This window comes from Tachyglossus aculeatus, chromosome 1 (genome assembly GCF_015852505.1).
Source record: "Tachyglossus aculeatus isolate mTacAcu1 chromosome 1, mTacAcu1.pri, whole genome shotgun sequence".
Taxonomy (NCBI): domain Eukaryota; kingdom Metazoa; phylum Chordata; class Mammalia; order Monotremata; family Tachyglossidae; genus Tachyglossus; species Tachyglossus aculeatus.
This window is the reverse complement of record NC_052066.1, coordinates 61,200,475-61,219,569: the sequence shown is the minus strand read 5'-3', so window position 1 is coordinate 61,219,569 and position 19,095 is coordinate 61,200,475. Positions and strand designations below refer to the sequence as shown.

Sequence of the window (19,095 nt, the reverse complement as noted above, 5' to 3'; positions counted from 1 at the left end):
GTGCTGTGGGGCTGGGATGGGGGATGAATAAAGGGAACAAGTCAGAGCGACACAGAAGGGAGCTGAAGAAAGGGAAAAGACGGCTTAATCAGGGATGGCCTCTTGGAAGAGGTGTGCCTTCGCTAAGGCACTGAAGGAGGGGAGAGTAACTGTCCCTATGATCAGGAGCAAACATTGTGGGAAGGCTGGTAGGGGTTCAGTGTCTGGTTGGGGGACAGAATATCTTTGTGCACCCATTGTGTTGGCACACACTGCTCTGTCCTCGTCCACTTTCTAAGCAATTGCTGAGTGTGGAACTCACATTTACCAGGAAAAACACTGGGGACTGAATATTTATGTGAATAAATGTTAAATACATTTTTAGCTACATAAAAACAATTAGATAATATAGAATACAGGGGTTAAACTGATGTTTAACAAAGTACAATACAAACTATTGTTGTCTAGCTGGACAATGCAGTCAGGCAGCTCTCCTTAAAAATCAGCTGTCTGGATGACTACTGATTTAGGTGGGTGCAAGTGAAAATTACTTATACCTCAATGAGATGGTAACAGGTAAAAGATTTCCTCTTTGGCCTTCGAAGAGTAAAATAGTAAATTAACTGAATAAGACTGTTTAGCAACTCATTTACCACATAAATTTCTCATATGTGCATGAGGACATTGCCTTAAAGATTCTGAAGGGTGTGCTGTAATACAGTGTTATTCTATGAAGTCATGAGGGAAAAAATAAACCTGCAAATCATTCAAAATGAGAGCGGGAGGTGGAGAGAGAGAAAGAAAGAGAGAGCAAGAGAGAGCAAGAGAGCACAAGTACAGAAACTGGATTCTATCATTCTAGATAGCTAAATGTAGATTTGCGGATTCACAGAAGAGAAGGATTATATTTTTATTAACTGGAAAAATATTCTTCACAAATCAGGCTCTTTTTCCAATCATTCATGGCTGTGCCATTATTCTTAAAATTATTTCAAATCAATCCCATTATGCTTCAGGATTTAAAATGTCCCTTAATAACTGGTACTTAAGTCTTTACTCTGTGTCAAGCACCATGCTAGCTGCTGCGGTAAGTACAGGGTAATGAGATCCGTCTGATTATGGTCTCACAGTCTAAGTGACTCACAATACCTAAACATCTCAAGGTCCCTCAAAATGTAGTTCCTATCCCCCCAGTGTCTGGCTTAAAAGAGAAACGCATGCTTCAGAACAAAACAGAGTGACACCATCCTCTCACCGGAAATGATGGGTTCTTAAAATATAATTATCATAGTCATAATCACAATTATGGGACTTGTAAAGTTCTTATTTGCAAAACACTGTAATAAGTGCTGCGATAGATGAATCAGTAGTATTGATTGAGTGCTTTCTGTGTGCAGGGCACTGTACTAAGTACTTGGGAGAGTACAATACAACAGAGTTGGTAGACACATTCCCTGCCCACAGTAAGCTTAGAGCCTTAGAGGGGAGATAGAAGATAATCAGGTCGGACACAGTCTCTATCCATGAGGCTCTTGGTCTAACTAGGAGAGAATCAGATTTAATCCTCATTTTACATGAGGAAACTGAAACACGGAGACATTGATAATCAAGATAATCAGGTCCCACATGGGGAACACAGACTAAGTAGGAGGGAGAACAGATATCGAATCCTCATTTTGCAGATGAGGGAACTGAGGCGCAGAGAAGCTAGGTGACTTGCCCAAAGTTATACAGCAGACAAGTGGTGGAGCTCGGATTAGACCCCAAATCCTCTGACTCTCAGGCCTGTGCTCTTTCCACTAGGTCACGCTGCTTCTCTCTTTTCTCTGTATCATTTAATGCTTCCAAGGTAGTGGACTGCACTAGCTACAAGGAAAATTAGAGAAGAAAGCCACCCCTAAATACCCAGTACTATTGAAAAACAATCCTATTCTGGATGCAACAGAGTAAAAGAAAGCAGAGGGAAATGCCAGACAACTGAGTTCTTAGAAGGAAAAACAACATTCTTTGGCCTCATTTTTGTCTGTATAATAGGTTTTGGTTGGAAAGAAAGAGTGAAGCCAAAATAAAAAGGCCGCGTGTACTCCGGGGATACATTTCCAAAGAGCTAAATGGGTTTTAGACATGTGACTTCAATGAAAATCATAAATTCCATCAACTCTAATAGAGATAAGAAGCCTGATATTTGTTTGACTGATCGAAGGGTGTATCTCTCAGTGATTAACAGCCGGTCCTAATCATTAAATCTATCTCTAGTACTTGGTGGCCAGTATAACTACTTTAAATATCAAAATAATGATATTCTACAGGCATTCTGAATTAGGGGCACAGGAAACCAGTAATTTTTATAGTGACCCCAGCAGAGCAATGATGATGCATTTCTGAAAATGGTGCTAGGGTGTCTTTTTAGATGAAGAAAAAAATCCTTAAACTAAGAGTGCTCTGTGATGCCAGGTTTTCTGAAAAGTCCCTTTGCAGACTTCTACTGTTAGTTATTTCAGATCACTGCCAAACTGTCTGGAAGTACGGTTATTTTCCATAGAGTAAAATTTTTACACAGTGCTACATTGTAGCAAACTTTGGAAAGTGATGTTTTTGGAGTAAAATTCACACTTAAAATACTAACCACCAATCTGTAATAAAAATTTCTTCTTCTGCTTCTTCCATTGCATTTGCCACATCTTCAAAATAACCCTTTGCATTTACGTACCTGAAAGAAAAAGCTCTTTACTGAAGAGGAAATAAGCACTTCCTGTAATATAATATTAAATGAAAATTACCACCTAGATTATTTTTCAAAATAATCATGAATGAAATTCATACAACTAGAAAATATGAACTGCAACTTCATATCTTTTGTTGTTTGAAATGATCCAATAACTAGAAAGAATATATAGTTACCGAAAGTTATCTTTCCATATTATTGCCATTTAAGGCTCTTCAGTATGTGCCTTAGCAGACATGTTGGTCATTTAAAATGCCATACTTCTAAATTCCACTTCTAAAGTCCTTAAAAATTTTATTAGATGTTGGCTGAGCATTTCATTCATTCAGTCGTATTTATTTAGCACTTACTGTGTGCAGAGCACAGTACTAAGTGCTTGGTTCAAAGAGTAGTAGTATAATAAGATAAGGGGATCACTCTTTGGCTTACAATAAGGAAATGTCACATTTAGTGATTAAAATGTAAAATGGCACATGTGCAGAACATAAAGGGGTGATCTTTATAGGTCTGCAATGTGGAAAAGTTTGTGGTTACTTAGTTTTATTAACTACCTTTACATATACTGATAATCTCACATTTGTGATAGCGGTATTGTGTAGAAATGTGTAAATCTATCTACCCATCTATTGACATAATCTATAGATAGATCTAGCAATATACATGTCTATTGCTATATCTACTTATATACACACATATATAAAACATATAACTATACATATATACATATACACACATATACACAATACTGCTGTCTCAAATATGAGACTATCAGTATATACAAAGGTAGTTAATAAAACTAATAAGTAGCCACCACCCTTTCCGCACTGTGAGCCCATAAAGATCGCCCCTTTCTGCTCTGTCCATGTGCCATTTTACATGTTAATCACTCAATGTGAAGTTTCCTTATTTTATATGTATGGGTATCTAGGTATGCACAAACACATACATCTTGTGCCTACCAAGACTAATGATTGCAAACAGGGATTCATAAATGATGGATACTGAATCAGACAATGATCACATCTAAACAAACGTAGTCTTACCACTTGGCTAGAGTGTTCTCCTGGATAGCAGCGTAAGACCCAAATCTGTGATCTCTGAGAAAGTTGGAGCCATGCTTCTGAATGAATTCTTCAATTGCCCCTCCCCACCACCGAGCATGTCTGTAACTATTGCACTTCAAAATCAATGTCCTTCAAAGAAAAGTATAAGGTGAAATAGAATGGTCACCTGGTTAATTTTTGAAAAGCAGTTTCCACTACAAATGATAAAAGTTTGCGGATTAATTACATCACCGCCTTGAATTACGAGGTGAAACAGGAGTAATAATAATGATAACTGTAGTATTTGTAAAGTGCTGAATATGTGTCAAGCACTGTACTAAGCACGGGGGTAGATACAAGCTAATCAGGTCCCACATGGGGCTCACAGTTTACGTTGGAGGGGGAACAGATATTGAATCCCCATTTTACAGATGAGAACTGAGGCCCAGAGAAGTGAAGTGACTTGCACAAGTTCACACAGCAGACAGGTGACAGAGCCAGGACTAGAACCCAGGTCCTCACTGTCCCAGGCCCTTGCTCTTTCCATTATGCAACGCTGCTTCCCAAAACAGTAGCCAAAGTATAACTGTTCCCTAGATCTTCCTAAGACATTTGAGGGCCACAAGCCCCAAACCACCAGCAGGTTGAAACCTCACTCTGAAAAATAATAACAATAATAATAATGATAATAATAATGTATTTGTTAAGCACTTACTATGTGTCAAGCACTGTTCTAAACGTTGGGGTAGATACAAGGTAATCAGGTTGTCCCACAGGGGGGATCACAGACTTAATCCCCATTTTACAGATGAGGTGACTGAGGCACAGAGAAGTTAAGTGACTTGCCCAAAGTCACACAGCTGACAAGTGGCGGAGCTGGGATTAGAACCCACGACCTCTGGCTTCCAAGCCTGTGCTCTTTCCACTAAGCCACGCTGCTTCTCAATAATGATGGTATTTGTTAAGCGATTACTATGTGCCAAACACTGTTCTAAGCACTGGGGAAGCTACAAGGTAATGAGGTTGTCCCACATAGGGCTCACAGTCTTAATCCCCATTTTACAGAGGAGGTCACTGAGGCACAAAGAAGTTTAAGTGATTTGCCCAAGGTTACACAGCAGAGAAGTGGCAGAGCCAGGATTAGAACCCATGCCCTCAGACTCCCAAGCCCGTGCTCTTGCCACTAGGCCATACTGCATCCTTCCTAGCGATCACTGCCAATGCTCACAGATTTCCAAATAAAAATTCTATAACGTGAACCCAAAGCTACTGGCAGAGTGGGAAGAAAAGGATTGGCCTGGTGGAAACAGCATGAGCCTGGGATTAAGTGGTCCTGGGTTCTAACCCTGGCTCTGCCACCTGCCTGCTCTGTGACCTTGGGCAAGTTACTTCACTTCTGTAGGCCTCAGTTCCCTCATCTGCAAAATGGGGATTCAATTCACTGGGGATTTCCAAGACCTGTATCCCCACCAAATCCTTGAATTTAAGTATATCAACCAATCAATTAGAGGTATTTAATGAACACTTACTATGTACAGAGCACTGTATTAAGCACTCAGGAGGGAACAATACAACAGAGTTAAAAAACACATTCCCTGCCAACAAAGAGCTTCAAAGTAGAGGGAGGAGTTGGCCAGAATTTGGGCTTTGGGTCCTGTATTGGGGCTTTAATCTTAATTAGGTGGCACTAGCTAGCATTCTTTGTTCAGTCACACATGCACTCATAGAGAATTTCAGTGGTATTTTCTTTGAATATGAAACAATTATATACAGTTATACATATAGATAATAATAATAATAATAATAATAATAATAATAATGGCATTTATTAAGCGCTTACTATGTGCAAAGCACTGTTCTAAGCACTGGGGAGGTTACAAGATGATCAGGTTGTCCCACGAGGGGCTCACAGTTTTAATCCCCATTTCACAGATTAGGTCACTGAGGCACAGAGAAGTTAAGTGACTTGCCCAAAGTCACCCAGCTGGCAATTGGCAGAGCCGGAATTTGAACCCATGACCTCTGACTCTAAAGCCCGTGCTCTTTTCCACTGAGCCACGCTGCTTCTATATGTATGTATAACTAATCCTCTGTAACAAAGGTTACAATGGTAATTTTGATCTTCCATGCTGGCCTTTTTGTCTTTTGAGATATTAAAACCAATTTGGACTGATTGCAACTCTCCCTTCTTGGCACTGTTCCAAAGATAATGATGAGGAGGAGGAGGAGAATAATAACAATAATACTGGTTAAATGCTTACTATGTGCCAAGTATTGTAATAAATGCTGAGGTAGATATAAGATAATCAGGTCAGACATGGTCCCTAGCCCACGTAAAGCTCAAAGTCTAAGTAGGAAGGAAAAGAGCTATCGAATCCATATTTTCCAGATAAGGAAACTGAGGCTGAGAGAAATTAGGAGACTTGCCACATGGTCACATGTCACATAGGAGGCAAGTGGTAAACCTGAGACTGGAATGTAGGTCCTCTGTCTGGCTTCCAGGCCTGTGCTCTTTCCACTAGGCCATGCTACTTCTCAACTGGAATTTTTGACTAGCCAGTACCTTCCGTTCCCTATGTATGCTGGAGAATATGGCTTTCATTGTATAAATATAGAAGACCATGGAAAATGATCTACTCAGTCAAAATATACCATAAATACACTCACAAAACTACTATTTTTCTATGTGATTGGGTGTTGTGATTGCAAAAAATACAGATTTGGGGAATGTCTGAATAATTTATTAATGATAGGTCATGTTTGGATGATGGCTGCAAATTGAACCACTAACACTGCAAACTTTAAAAGCTTCTTGACAAGATATGTAAAGCCATACTTTCACAGCTCCATCTCATGATTCAATTAGTTTTCTCATTAAGGAAGTTACTTATTAATCGGTTTAACGTCTTCACGGAAAAAAGATAGATATGTAATATATGAATTAGTCTTGCAAACTTTCCAAATAAGTTGTGGTGTGTCTCTGTTCAAGGAGAAAGAGGACTTAAGAATGGCTCTGGGGCCCTAAACTAATTTAGAAAGGAAAACATTTAAAGAAATGATGTAACCTTTAGATTAAAGCCTCTTACACTTTTGAGGACTGTTCGTGTTCAGAATAATTCCTAAAGGTTAAGCATATTAAAGTCCTATCTATTTTTTCTTATTTTACTCATTTATTTTATAGTCTGTCTCTCCCGCTATACTGTAAACTCTTTGAGGGCAGAGATCATGTCTACTACTGTGATCCCATTGTTGGGCCGTTTATATATGTTGCCGACTTGTACTTCCCAAGCGTTAAGTACAGTGCTCTACACACAGTAAGCGCTCAATAAATACGATTGAATGAATAAATGATTTTGTACTCTCCCAAGCACTTAGTTTAATGCTATGCACACAGTAGCCCAATGGAACTAGCCTGGCCCCAGAGGAAGGGACTAGGGCTCTGATCCCATCTCTGCCACTTCCTCGCTGTGTGACCTTGGGCAAGTCACTTAACTTCTCCATGCCTCGGTTTCCTCATCTGTAAAATGGGAATTCAATAACTGTTCTCTCTCCTACTTATAATGTGACCCCACTTTGAGACTAGAACTGTATACAACCTGATGATCTTGTACCTACTCAGTGCTTTGTAAAGTGTTTGGAATTATCATTATCATTACTACAGTAGGTCTTCAATAAATACTACTCATTAACCAATTGATATCATTCACACTGAAAATCTCTCCAAAAAAACACTTCATGTTTTACATTTCAGAAGTTCCAGACAAATTGGAAGACTTTTTCTCATGAAAACTCTAGATTTATAACGACTTACAAACTGCTAACAGAATTTTCAAAAAAAGCATAAAAGGACGGCAACATTTAGATCAAGGCCTATTATGGTGATTGTCAATCTCTAGGAAGTACATTTCTCCATGAGATACAAGTGAAAATAAACGACGATGGAAATTATCTCATGATTTTTTGAGGGGACTCCTTTAGAGATGGGAGTTGAGAATTTAGAGGTGATATTATTATTATTATTATGGTATTTGTTAAGCACTTACTATGTGCCAAGCACTGTTCTAAGCGCTGGGGTAGGTACAAGGTAGTTATTTCAGGAGCCCCAGAACAGTGGCGTTATAGAGTGGGGTTCAGTGGCCCATCACCTGACGTGAACCCAAAGTTCATTCATTCATCCAACTGTATTTATTGAGTGCTTACTGTATGCCCAGCACTGTACTAAACACTATAAAGAGTACAATATAATAGTAAACAGTCACATTCCCTGCCCACAATGAGCTGATTCTTGTCCCATTCAGGAGCTTGTGACTGGAGGACTCATGCAGGAAGTTCCAGGATGTCCTCAGGTATCCAAATCCACCCTTTTTTATGGTATTTTTTATGGTATTTATTAAATGGGTGAGAAGCAGCATGGCCTAGTGGATAGAGCACAGGCCTGGGAATCAGAAGGTCCTGGGTTCTGATCCCAGCTCCGTCGCTTGTCTGCTAAGTGACCTTGGGCAAGTCACTTCACTTCTCTGAGCCTCAGTTAACTCCTCTGTCAGCTGGGGATTAAGACTGTGAGTCCCATGTGAAGCAGCATGGCTCAGTGAAAAGAGTACGGGCTTTGGAGTCAGAGGTCATGGGTTCAAATCACCACCCCGCCAATTGTCAGCTGTGTGACTTTGGGAAAGTCACTTAACTTCCTTGTGCCTCAGTTCCCTCATCTACAAAATGGGGATTAAGACTGTGAGCCCCACGTGGGACAACCTGATCACCTTGTATCCCCCCCCAGCGCTTAGAAGAGTATTTCACACATAGAAAGTGCTTAACAAATACCATCATAATTATTATTATTATGTGGGGCAGGGACAGCGTCCACGCCGATTTGCATAATAATAATAATAATAATAATAATAATAATAATAATAATAATAATAATAATAATAGTACTTAAGCGCTTACTATGTGCCAACCGCTGTTCTAAGCACCAGGGTAGGTACAAGTTAATCAGGTTGGACATTCATTCATTCATTCAATCGTATTTATTGAGCGCTTACTGTGTGCAGAGCACTGTACTAAGCACTTGGGAAGTACAAGTCGGCAACATATAGAGACAGACATAGTCCCTGTCCCACGGGGGCGGTCACATTGCACACAGTAAGCACTCAATAAATACGATAGAATTAATCCCCATTTTAACTGAGCCCCAGGGAAGTTAAATGACTTGCCCAAGGTCTCATGACAGACATGTGGAGGAACTGGGACTTGAATCCAGGTCCTGCTGACTTCTAGGCCCATGCTCTGTATCTATGCCAGCGCTTAGTATCAATCAATCAATCAATCAATCGTATTTATTAAGCGCTTACTGTGTGCAGAGCACTGTACTAAGCGCTTGGGAAGTACAAGTTGGCAACATATAGAGACAGTCCCTACCCAACAGTGGGCTCACAGTCTAAAAGGGGGAGACAGAGAACAAAACCAGACATACTAACAAATGGTGCCTGGCACATAGTAAGTGCTTAACAAATACCACAATTATTATCATTATTGTGTTAAACACTATTCCTAGCACTGGGATAGGCACAGGTTAATTAGATCGGATACTGTCCTTGTCCTGCAAGGGGCTCACAGTCTAAGTAGGAGGGAGAACAGGTATTGAATCCTCATTTTACCATTGAGGAAACTGAGATATAGAGTAGTTAAGTGACTTGCCCAAGGTCACACAGCAAGCAATTGACAGAACCGGGATTAGAACCCAAGTCACTTGACTCTCAGGGCCATATTCCTTCTACAAGGCCAGCTGCTTCCCCTTGAAATTCATATGCATGAGAAACTCTTCCGAATGGATATCAACTCCCTGGAAATTCCGTAGTTGAAATACTCTCTCAGGTTCTTCCAATTCTCTGTGATCAGACCAAAACTGGAGTGGCCACAGGCTGGAGCAGATTTTGGAATTTGGGGGAGTGTATGGCGAGGGAGGGATATTCTGGGGGGGGACCAGGAATGGGTGAGGGGCCCAGCTGGCCGAGACTGGTCAGCTCCTGGATCATTTACAGTTAGCTTGGAATCTGCCAATCAGATTTTGCCAGAAGATTGATAGCCCCATTAAGCAGCTCCCAAATTCCTCCCGTATTTTCAGGAGAACAAGGGACGCTATTTTGGGGATGCTGAATGTGGTAGCCCAAAACGGTAGCCAGTCCAAAATTCCTCCTCATCCGTGGCCACTTCTGTGACCCCAAATTTCAAGGCTATTTGCATTTTCCAAAGCACAATTTGCAAAGTACAATGGAAACAGCATTTGCCAGATATGAAATTTAGTGGAATGCAGCACAAGAAAGAAAAAAACATTCGTAATCAATTTCAGTTTAGTATTACTGACTTGTGGCATTTGTTGAGGGCTTATAATACACAAACCATAGTAGCCCTCTTAATATGGGGACTGTGTAGTTGATGATTTTATATTTGCCCTAGTGCATAGCGCAGTACATAATGAATACTAGACATAACAAAATAATGATGATGATAATAATAACAACCATAATAATAATAATGTGAAGTACTGGGGAAAAAGTCCAGGATATTAAACACCCTCTGGCCTACATGGTAACTTCTAACCTACAAGGCTGGGGAAGAACAGACACACAGGTTTAAGTAATTAGTTACATAAAATGATGTTAGCTACAATATTTTTTCTTTTAACAAATGGATAATACAGTTTGTGAGAAAATTAGATATTTAAATAATTTTCTTGGTTCACTGAAATTCTAAACTACTGATGCTCAAACAATAGTAAACAATCCATAAATACTTGAAATATCTTCAAAATATTTAACAAAATTCAAACTTCTCACCTTGAAAGATTATCGATCCGGATTCCATACTTGGTCTCTGTTTCTTTCCTCCCTATAGTAACCCTGAATTCTTTATCTACCAGCAGGACAAAGGCAATAGCACCACAGTCGGGCTTCATGTAGAACAAAAAAGAGTCTTTCACAATTAACCATCTGTAAAGGCAAGTAAAATATTTTTAAATTCAACTGAATCACGTTTTCAAACATTTTAGCCACTGTTTTAAGGATTCAAAGGATATGAACCACCCATCCAAGTAGAGATTTGTTTTATTGTACTGTTCCAAGCCCCCTCTCAGGGTCGCACCTGGAGAATTTCCAGTCCTCTACCAATCTCGGCTACGAGAGAAAGAGTCAAGTAGAGGCCTGTCCATTCCATTCCTAGCTTGGCCAGAGGTTAGTGAGTGGAAGGCAATCTGCTACTAGTCAAAACTCACCCATGCTGGGCAGCAGCGCCATGGGAGAGAGTCGAAGGCAGAGACTCAAATTTACTGTGCAGAAGGTGGCAATGGTAAACCACTTCCATATTTTACCAAGAAAATTATATGGATATACTACCAGAGCAACTGCAGGTGGAGAGCGGGGCATCCTGGGGAGATACGTCCGTGGTGTCGCTATGGGTTAAGACAAGACAAGACCGTCCCAAGTACTTAGTAGAGTGTTCTGCACACAGTAAGTGCTCAATAAAGGTGACAATAAGTGAATGAAATAGAGATAAACTCTTGCTTTCCATTTAAAATGTGGTGCATTTTGATGAGGAATGGAAATAGTACCAAGGAATAATACCCTCTTTCACTTTGACTTCTTGGCATTTGTTACACGCAACCTGAAAAGTGTATATCGAGGCCTGTTCCTCCTGGAATCTTGTGAAAACAATTCTAAAAGTTTGTTTTTAAAGTAGTGGTAAATACAGCTGCTCAGATATTCAAGGTAGACCACCAGACGACTGTGATTCTTCTTTAGTTAACCATTATCTTGAGTCTGCCGTATTTTGTTGGGGTCTTCGTTTTTAGGGTAAGATGTTCTACCACCATCGCTAGAACATGTGCCTGAGTTGTTCTTAAGTAGCAGTGATGGGTTACACTGAGTTATTCACACCCTCTCACCCAGTGCCCCTGGTAGTCAACAGCATTTCAAGGCAGCGCATGGGGCAAGGGAACAGTTGGTGGCCATGGAATAAGGTGAGGCCATTTTGGTCTCATAAGGTGAGGTGTGGCAGTGTGGCTTAATAGATAGAGCTTGGGCCCGGAGGATTCAACCCGGCGGCTCCGGCCGGCCGGCCCGGTGGTTTTCCCCGCCAAGCTAGCTCTTTTCCTCCCTTCAAGGCCCTACTGAGAGCTCACCTCCTCCAGGAGGCCTTCCCAGACTGAGCCCCTTCCTTCCTCTCTCCCTTGTCCCCCTCTACATCCCCACATCTTAACTCCTTCCCTTCCCCACAGCACCTGTATATATGTATATATGTTTGTACATATTTATTACTCTATTTATTTATTTTACTTGTACATATCTATTCTATTTATTTTATTTTGTTAGTATGTTTGGTTTTGTTCTCTGTCTCCCCCTTTTAGACTGTGAGCCCACTGTTGGGTAGGTACTGTCTCTATATGTTGCCAACTTGTACTTCCCAAGCGCTTAGTACAGTGCTCTGCACACAGTAAGCGCTCAATAAATACGATTGATGATGATGATGATGGGCCTGGGAGTTAGAAGGACCTGGATTCTAATCCTGGCTCTGTCACTTGTCTGCTGGGTGACCTTGCACAAGTTACTTCACTTTTCTCTGCCTCAGTGCCCTCATCTGTATGTAAAATGAGGATTAAGATTGTGAGCTCTCTGATTATCTTCTACCTACCACCGCGCTTAGAAAATCGTCGGGCACATCTAAGCGCTTAACAAATACCACAACTATTAACTTATCTCTGTTCCCATGTCCAGTTTATTCCCTGTTTTTGATCGAGAATCACAGATCCGCTTCACTAATAGTTGGCATCTTCCCCGCACAACTTCTGGTTGTAACAAAATTTACATACCATGTGGAAAGGCGTTTCTTTTTGTTTGTTTTGAATTTACCACCTTCGACTTTCAATAAGCACCCCCTTATCTGATGCTGCGGAACTGGGAGAGCAGAAGCAGCGTGGCTCAGTGGAAAGAGCACAGGCTTTGGAGTCAGAGGTCACGGGTTCAAATCACGACTCCGCCACTTGTCAGCTGTGTGATCTTGGGCAAGTCACTTAACTTCTCTGGGCCTCAGTTCCCTCATCTGTAAAATGGGGATGAAGACGGTGAGCCCCATGTGGGATAACCTGATTACCTTGTATCCCCCCAGTGCTTAGAACAGTGCTTGGCATATAGTAAGCGCTTAACAAATGCCACCATTATTCCAGCACTTAGAGGAGTGCTTCGCACATAGTAAGTGCTTAATAAATGCCATTTAAAAAAACACATTAGCACGGTCACCATGTAAATGGTGGAGTAGATCGCACGACTACCCTCATGAGATTCCCAGCCACAGGGACATTCATGGTGGCAGCAGTCCAAACAGCTGCTTCACTAGGCCAGCAGGAGCCACGCCTTGGCAGAAAAACTCGAGGAGATCAATAATAATAATTGTGGTATCTGTTGAGCGCACACTATGTGCCAGGCACTGTACTGAACTCTGGGGTGTAAACAAGCAAATCCGGTTGGACACAGTCCCTGTCCTATGTGGGGCTCAGTCTCAAACGCCATTTTACAGATGTGGTAACTGAGGCACAGAGAAGTGAAGTGGCTTGCCCAAGGTCACACAGCCAACAAAGGGAGGAGCTGGGATTAGAACCCAGGTTCTTCTAACTCCCAGGCCCGTGTTCTACCCACTAAGCCACACTGCTTTCTGCGTCGCCCTTGAACTTGGATTTGCACCCTGATTCACCCCTCCCTCAGCCCCACAGCACTTACGTACATCTCTGTAATTTATTCATTTATATTGATGTCTGTCTTCCTCTCTAGATTAAGTTCACTGTGGGCAGGGAACGTGTCTAACTCTGTTAATGTTGTACTCTCCCAAGTGCCTAGCACAGGGCTCTGCACACAGTAAACAATAAATAGGATTGATGATTGATTTCAAAATAAGAGACTGTTGATTCAATGTTGACTTTAGAAATAAGGGCTCAAAAAAGGATATTATTTTTAAAGATTATGATTTCCAAAAACTTATAACTTATAGAGAAGCAGCGTGGCTCAGTGGAAAGAGCATGAGCTTTGGAGTCAGACGTCATGGGTTCAAATCCTGGCTCCGCCAATTGTCAGCTGTGTGACTTTGGGAAAGTCAGTTAGCATCTCCGTGTCTCAGTTACCCCATCTTTAAAATGGGGATTGAGACTGTGAGCCCCCCATGGGACAACCTGATCTCCTTGTAACCTCCCCAGCGCTTAGAGCAGTGCTTTGCACATAGTAAGCACTTAATAAATGCCATTAGTATTATTATAAATAAAAAACCATAATTTTAAAACCCTTTCCTACAGTCCTAGGACACTGTTGGTGCTCAAAAGCTCTACTAAATGAAATTCCACTTGTACTGTCCATTTATTATTTAACACTTAATCCTAGTTAACTAACAAATCCATCTATTTGGGTGCTAGGCCTTACCAAAAACAAAATTTTAGTTTCTGCAGTCTAAAATGGAGAACTGGCCCACAAATTGAAAATTTAGTTTATTATTTCACTTTCCTAAAATTAAGAACTTAAAACAGTTTGGAACGTTGCCTTTAAAGTTCTTAAATAACCGATTGATTTAAGCACTTAGTGCAGTGCTTTGCACACAATAAGCGCGCAATAAACGCTATTGAATGAATCCTACCGTTTTGACCAGCGATAGCAGGAGTTTCCTTGTCCACAGCAGCTCAAACCCGGGATTCTGTGTCCCCCAGATCTTTTCATGATCATACCCTCTCTGAAAGAAATTTCAAGTTGATCAATTGCATGGATTGGCTTACTTCACCCTTAGCTGCATCCAAGAGGTTCATCTTAGACCTCTGTTTTGTAGTTCACTTATACATGTCCAACCTCTGTTGTCCTGTACTTCATCCAATAGTGGGCTGTGTACATTCCAGTAAACTGAGTGAGGACAGGTATATTTTAGAGGTGAAATGGGTTGCACTTATAAAACAGATTTCTCCTGTGGTAATCAGCTACAGACTCCTATCAACTTCAAACAATGTTTTCCATACCTCCTCATATACCTCTTATGCACACAGTGCCGGTCCGGACCAACCAAGCAGAAGGAGCCATAATAATAATAATAATAATAATAATAATAATAATAATAATAATAATTGTTAAGCACTTAGTATGTGCCAGGCACTGTTCTAAGTGCTGGGGTGGATGCAAGCAAGTCGGGTTGGACACAGTCCATTTCCCAAACGGGGCTCACGGTCACAATCCCCATTTTACAGATGAGGCAACTGAGGCCTGGAGAAGTGAAGTGACTTGCCCAAGGTCACACAGCAGACAAGTGGTGGAGCCGGGATTAGAACCCATGACCTTCTAACTCCCAGGCCTGTGCTCTATCCATATGTCAAGCCGCTTCTCTAACTAGTCATCCATCTCCCAACAACCAGTGGTGAAAAACTGCAGTATTGGTGGCTAAACAGAAGTTAGAAATGAAAATAAGAAAATCTATAAAGTATCCATTAGGTACTTGGTTCAGTGCATATCACTCTTCTTGCCACAAAAGAGAAAACAATACAAGAGAATTTTCAAACTGCTAGCTGATCCGCTACATACGTGTATATAAGATAATCTGTGAATAGTACTTACATGTAGGACCAAAAGAAACTATAATATGGTCTATGGCAAGGGTTGTCAAAATAAGATGTTTTATATAAGCTGTTTGCTTTTATAATGCAACAGCAACAAAAACCAACCTTAATTTCAATCCAGTCCTAGTCCCCATGGGATCTTTACTTGTAAAAATTGTGCATAATGCATTTCCAGAATGAAAGGAAAACGAGTTGCCAGTATATTTTGATCGGGATAGAGTACTCATCACTATTTACGCTGTGAGAAATGCTATTTCTCTTTCAATAATTTTTACAGCTTTGCCCATTTGCTAAGGAAAAAACATACAGACATCTGGAAAGTAAGAGTACGTTCTAATCCCTTTACACACTAGTTCAAAAATTTTTGACTGCTCATCAACTTTTCAATAGTTTATTCCAGTGCTGATTTGGCAAATAAAAAGATACAAATACGAACTTACATGCCCTTAGGACCCAGATCATGGATGAAAGACAACTGGCTTACATCAAGGAATTCTGTCTGAAAAACAGTCACAAGTTTGCCACTCACAAAACTTGGAAAATGGGTGAAAGCATTTTGACAGTATAAATGACAGTTTAACCAGAGGAGGAAAATAAATAGACCTAACTTCATTGCATGGTTCTTTTGAAAATAAAAACTGATTATTGTAATGAAGACAATAAAAAATCAAAGCTTACTTTCAAACTTTTTATAGCAAGTCATGAACGTGGTACACCCCAAGTTTTTGTACCAATATTACAACACTGCCAGAGTACTCCATTATTTATAGATTTAGTTTCACACACATTACTGAACTTTAATTTTCAAATCATCTTGGGTAGAAAGGTAGATCTCTAAAAATCATTTTTCACTTTCCTAATTCCTTAAAGTAAATTATATCTTAAAAAATGAGGAGTTACAGTATTTCACTCAGGCCTTTTACTGAAAAGATTTAATTGCAGGAATTCATATGTAATTTTACCTATTTGATTAGCACGAAAAAACCATCAGGAGTGGGTCTGCTCTTTACACTGCAGCATTTTCCATTTTGTTTATATAAGTATCCTTTATTTGGAAAAAAAATGGGGGGACTCAATTCAATTGGAAAAAAAATTGGGTAATTGAATAATGAGAGTCATATTGATCAGGTTCCATTTGATTCCTAATAACAACACTTTATGTGCCAGAGCACGTCTTTCAGGCAACGAATTCACTGCATCAAAGAACTTTTCTTATGAATTCTCTTAAACTGGCTATTAAAAATATAGTCCCTGGTTCAGAAGGAAGTGGAGGTCAGGAATCCTGCTTCTCAATGAGTTATTACTGTTCTGACCCCTTGACATTCCAACGCTACTCATATTCCTCTTACTGAGAACAAGAGGTTGGAAAAAACGTTTATCAATCAATCGTATTTATTGAGCACTTACTGTGTGCAAAGCACTGTACTAAGCGCTTGGGAAGTAAAAGTTGGCAACATATAGAGACAGCCCCTACCCAACAGTGGGCTCACAGTCTAAAAGACTTTTTATGTTCTAAAAAACTTCAGAAGTAATCATGTATAAAAATAACTGCAAAAAATTACAGAGAGGTAAAGAGCTTCCTCTGTGAATTTCCAAATTGTGCCAGGACCTTAAGAAGTCACATGTACAACCCTTTTCCCATTGCCCTCTCTGGTAAGAAAGGATCAGGGATACCAAACAGAAACTCCTTACCACGGACTTTAAATCACTTTATTCACTTGCCCACTCCTATCTTATCTCATTGATTTCCAACTACAATCCAGCCCTCACACTTCGTTCCTCTAACGCCAACCTACTCGATGTAACTCAATTTCGCCTATCTTGGTGCTGGTCCTTTGACCATATCCTGCTTCCAGACCCAAACTCCCTCCCCATTCGGATCCAACAGATGAACACTCTCCCCACCTTCAGAATCTTATTAAAATCACATCTCCTCCAAGAGGACTTCCCTCATTTCCTCTACTCCCTCTCCTTCCTCTAGCTTGCTGTGGGCAGAACAGCAGAACTATCCATTTTGATATATTTCTTAGAAAGAGACCTGCAGTTATCTCTTCTATACAGCTGAGGAAATGGAAGGAGTTGCAAATAAAGCAGAGTACATGAAGTCACAGAATCTGTTTATTAATCTACTAAACTACTATATATGGATCCCCTACCAGAACGACTGCAGATGGAGGTGAGGTGTTTTGGGAGAGGCGTGTCCACGGCATTGTTATGGGTGGACAGCATAAGACAAGACTCAGTTTGAAAGCCATTGTTTCGAGACAGAGCAGTAAATAGTGGAAAGGGGGAGGGAATGAAAAATACTTCATGACAATAAAAGAAAAAACGGCAGGTTAAAAGCTGCAGGGGAAAGCCTACCCACACATAGCAACAAATAAAGAGAAATAACTTTCTAAAAATAATGAATATAGGTCTGCTATACAAAAAGCTTGCATAATAAAAATGGATTCGTTTAATATTTCAAATATCGCAACCCTTTAAAGTAATAATTCTGTGATTTCCTTTTCATAATCAATTTTCCGAGCTTCCCTCAACTCACAGCTGGAGAACAGGCACAAGCAATTGAACACAGCTTACTGAGTTAAAATGTACTGACATAAATTGCTTGTGGTATTCGGAATATGTTCAAGTTTATTTTCGTATTAAGCATTGTTTTGTAGGAAGAGCATCACTTAGGAAGAATGCATTCTATACTTTACACCTTCATCTTCCTTTATCAGTTGAATAGTTTACACTTTTAGAAAATTTTCTAAACGACTTTAAAATGTTGGTAAGGGAAAATCCTTTCCGTTTCATTTAGAGAGAGAAGCAGCATGGCTCAGTGGAAAGAGCATGGGCTTTGGAGTCAGAGGTCATCGGTTCAAATTCCGGCTCCACCAATTGTCAGCTGTGTGACTTTGGGCAAGTCACTTAACTTCTGTGGGCCTCAGTTACCTCATCTGTAAAATGGGGCTTAAGACTGTGAGCCCCCTGTGGGACAACCTGATCACCTTGTATCCTCCCCAGTGCTGAGAACGGTGCTTTGCACATAGTAAGCACTTAATAAAATGCCATCATCATCATTTGGGCATTAAGAGAATTTTAAGCCCTAAAGCAGATTCCCTTGTCAAACAAAAATATGAAAAGTGCATTTGAATCTCAGAAGTTGATTCATTTATTCAATCTTGGGAAGTACAATTGAGCAACAGAGACAATCCCTGCCCACAACGGGCTCACAGTCTAGAAGGGCGGAGCCAGACATCAAAACAATCAATCAATCAATCAATCAATTGTATTTATTGAGCGCTTACTATGTGCAGAGCACTGTACTAAGCGCTTGGGAAGTACAAATTGGCAACACATAGAGACAGTCCCTACCCAACAGTGGGCTCACAGTCTAAAAGGGGGAGACAGAGAACAGAACCAAACATACCAACAAAATAAGATAAATAGGATAGAAATGTACAAGTAAAATAAATAAATAAATAAATAGAGTAATAAATATGTACAACCATATATACATATATACAGGTGCTGTGGGGAAGGGAAGGAGGTAAGATGGGGGGATGGAGAGGGGGACGAGAGGGAGGGGAAGGAAGGGACTCAGTCTGGGAAGGTCTCCTGGAGGAGGTGAGCTCTCAGCAGGGCCTTGAAGGGAGGAAGAGAGCTAGCTTGGCGGAGGGGCAGAGGGAGGGCATTCCAGGCCCGGGGGAGGACGTGGGCCGGGGGTCGACGGCGGG

General features: G+C 40.6%; 1 protein-coding gene across 5 annotated transcripts in view; it reads right to left on the bottom strand.

The window, feature by feature from the left end:
• Nucleotides 1-19,095, bottom strand: part of PLD1 (phospholipase D1) — a 279,106-nt gene that overhangs the window by 120,834 nt on the left and 139,177 nt on the right. For all 5 annotated transcript variants that reach the window (XM_038748912.1, XM_038748905.1, XM_038748940.1 and 2 more), the window contains exons 7-11: nucleotides 15,814-15,872; nucleotides 14,413-14,505; nucleotides 10,581-10,733; nucleotides 3,748-3,897; nucleotides 2,606-2,689 (exon numbers count right to left, since the gene is read on the bottom strand). In XM_038748912.1, coding sequence (XP_038604840.1) covers nucleotides 2,606-2,689; nucleotides 3,748-3,897; nucleotides 10,581-10,733; nucleotides 14,413-14,505; nucleotides 15,814-15,872 — 539 coding nt within the window. The remainder of the gene's footprint in view (nucleotides 1-2,605; nucleotides 2,690-3,747; nucleotides 3,898-10,580; nucleotides 10,734-14,412; nucleotides 14,506-15,813; nucleotides 15,873-19,095) is intronic.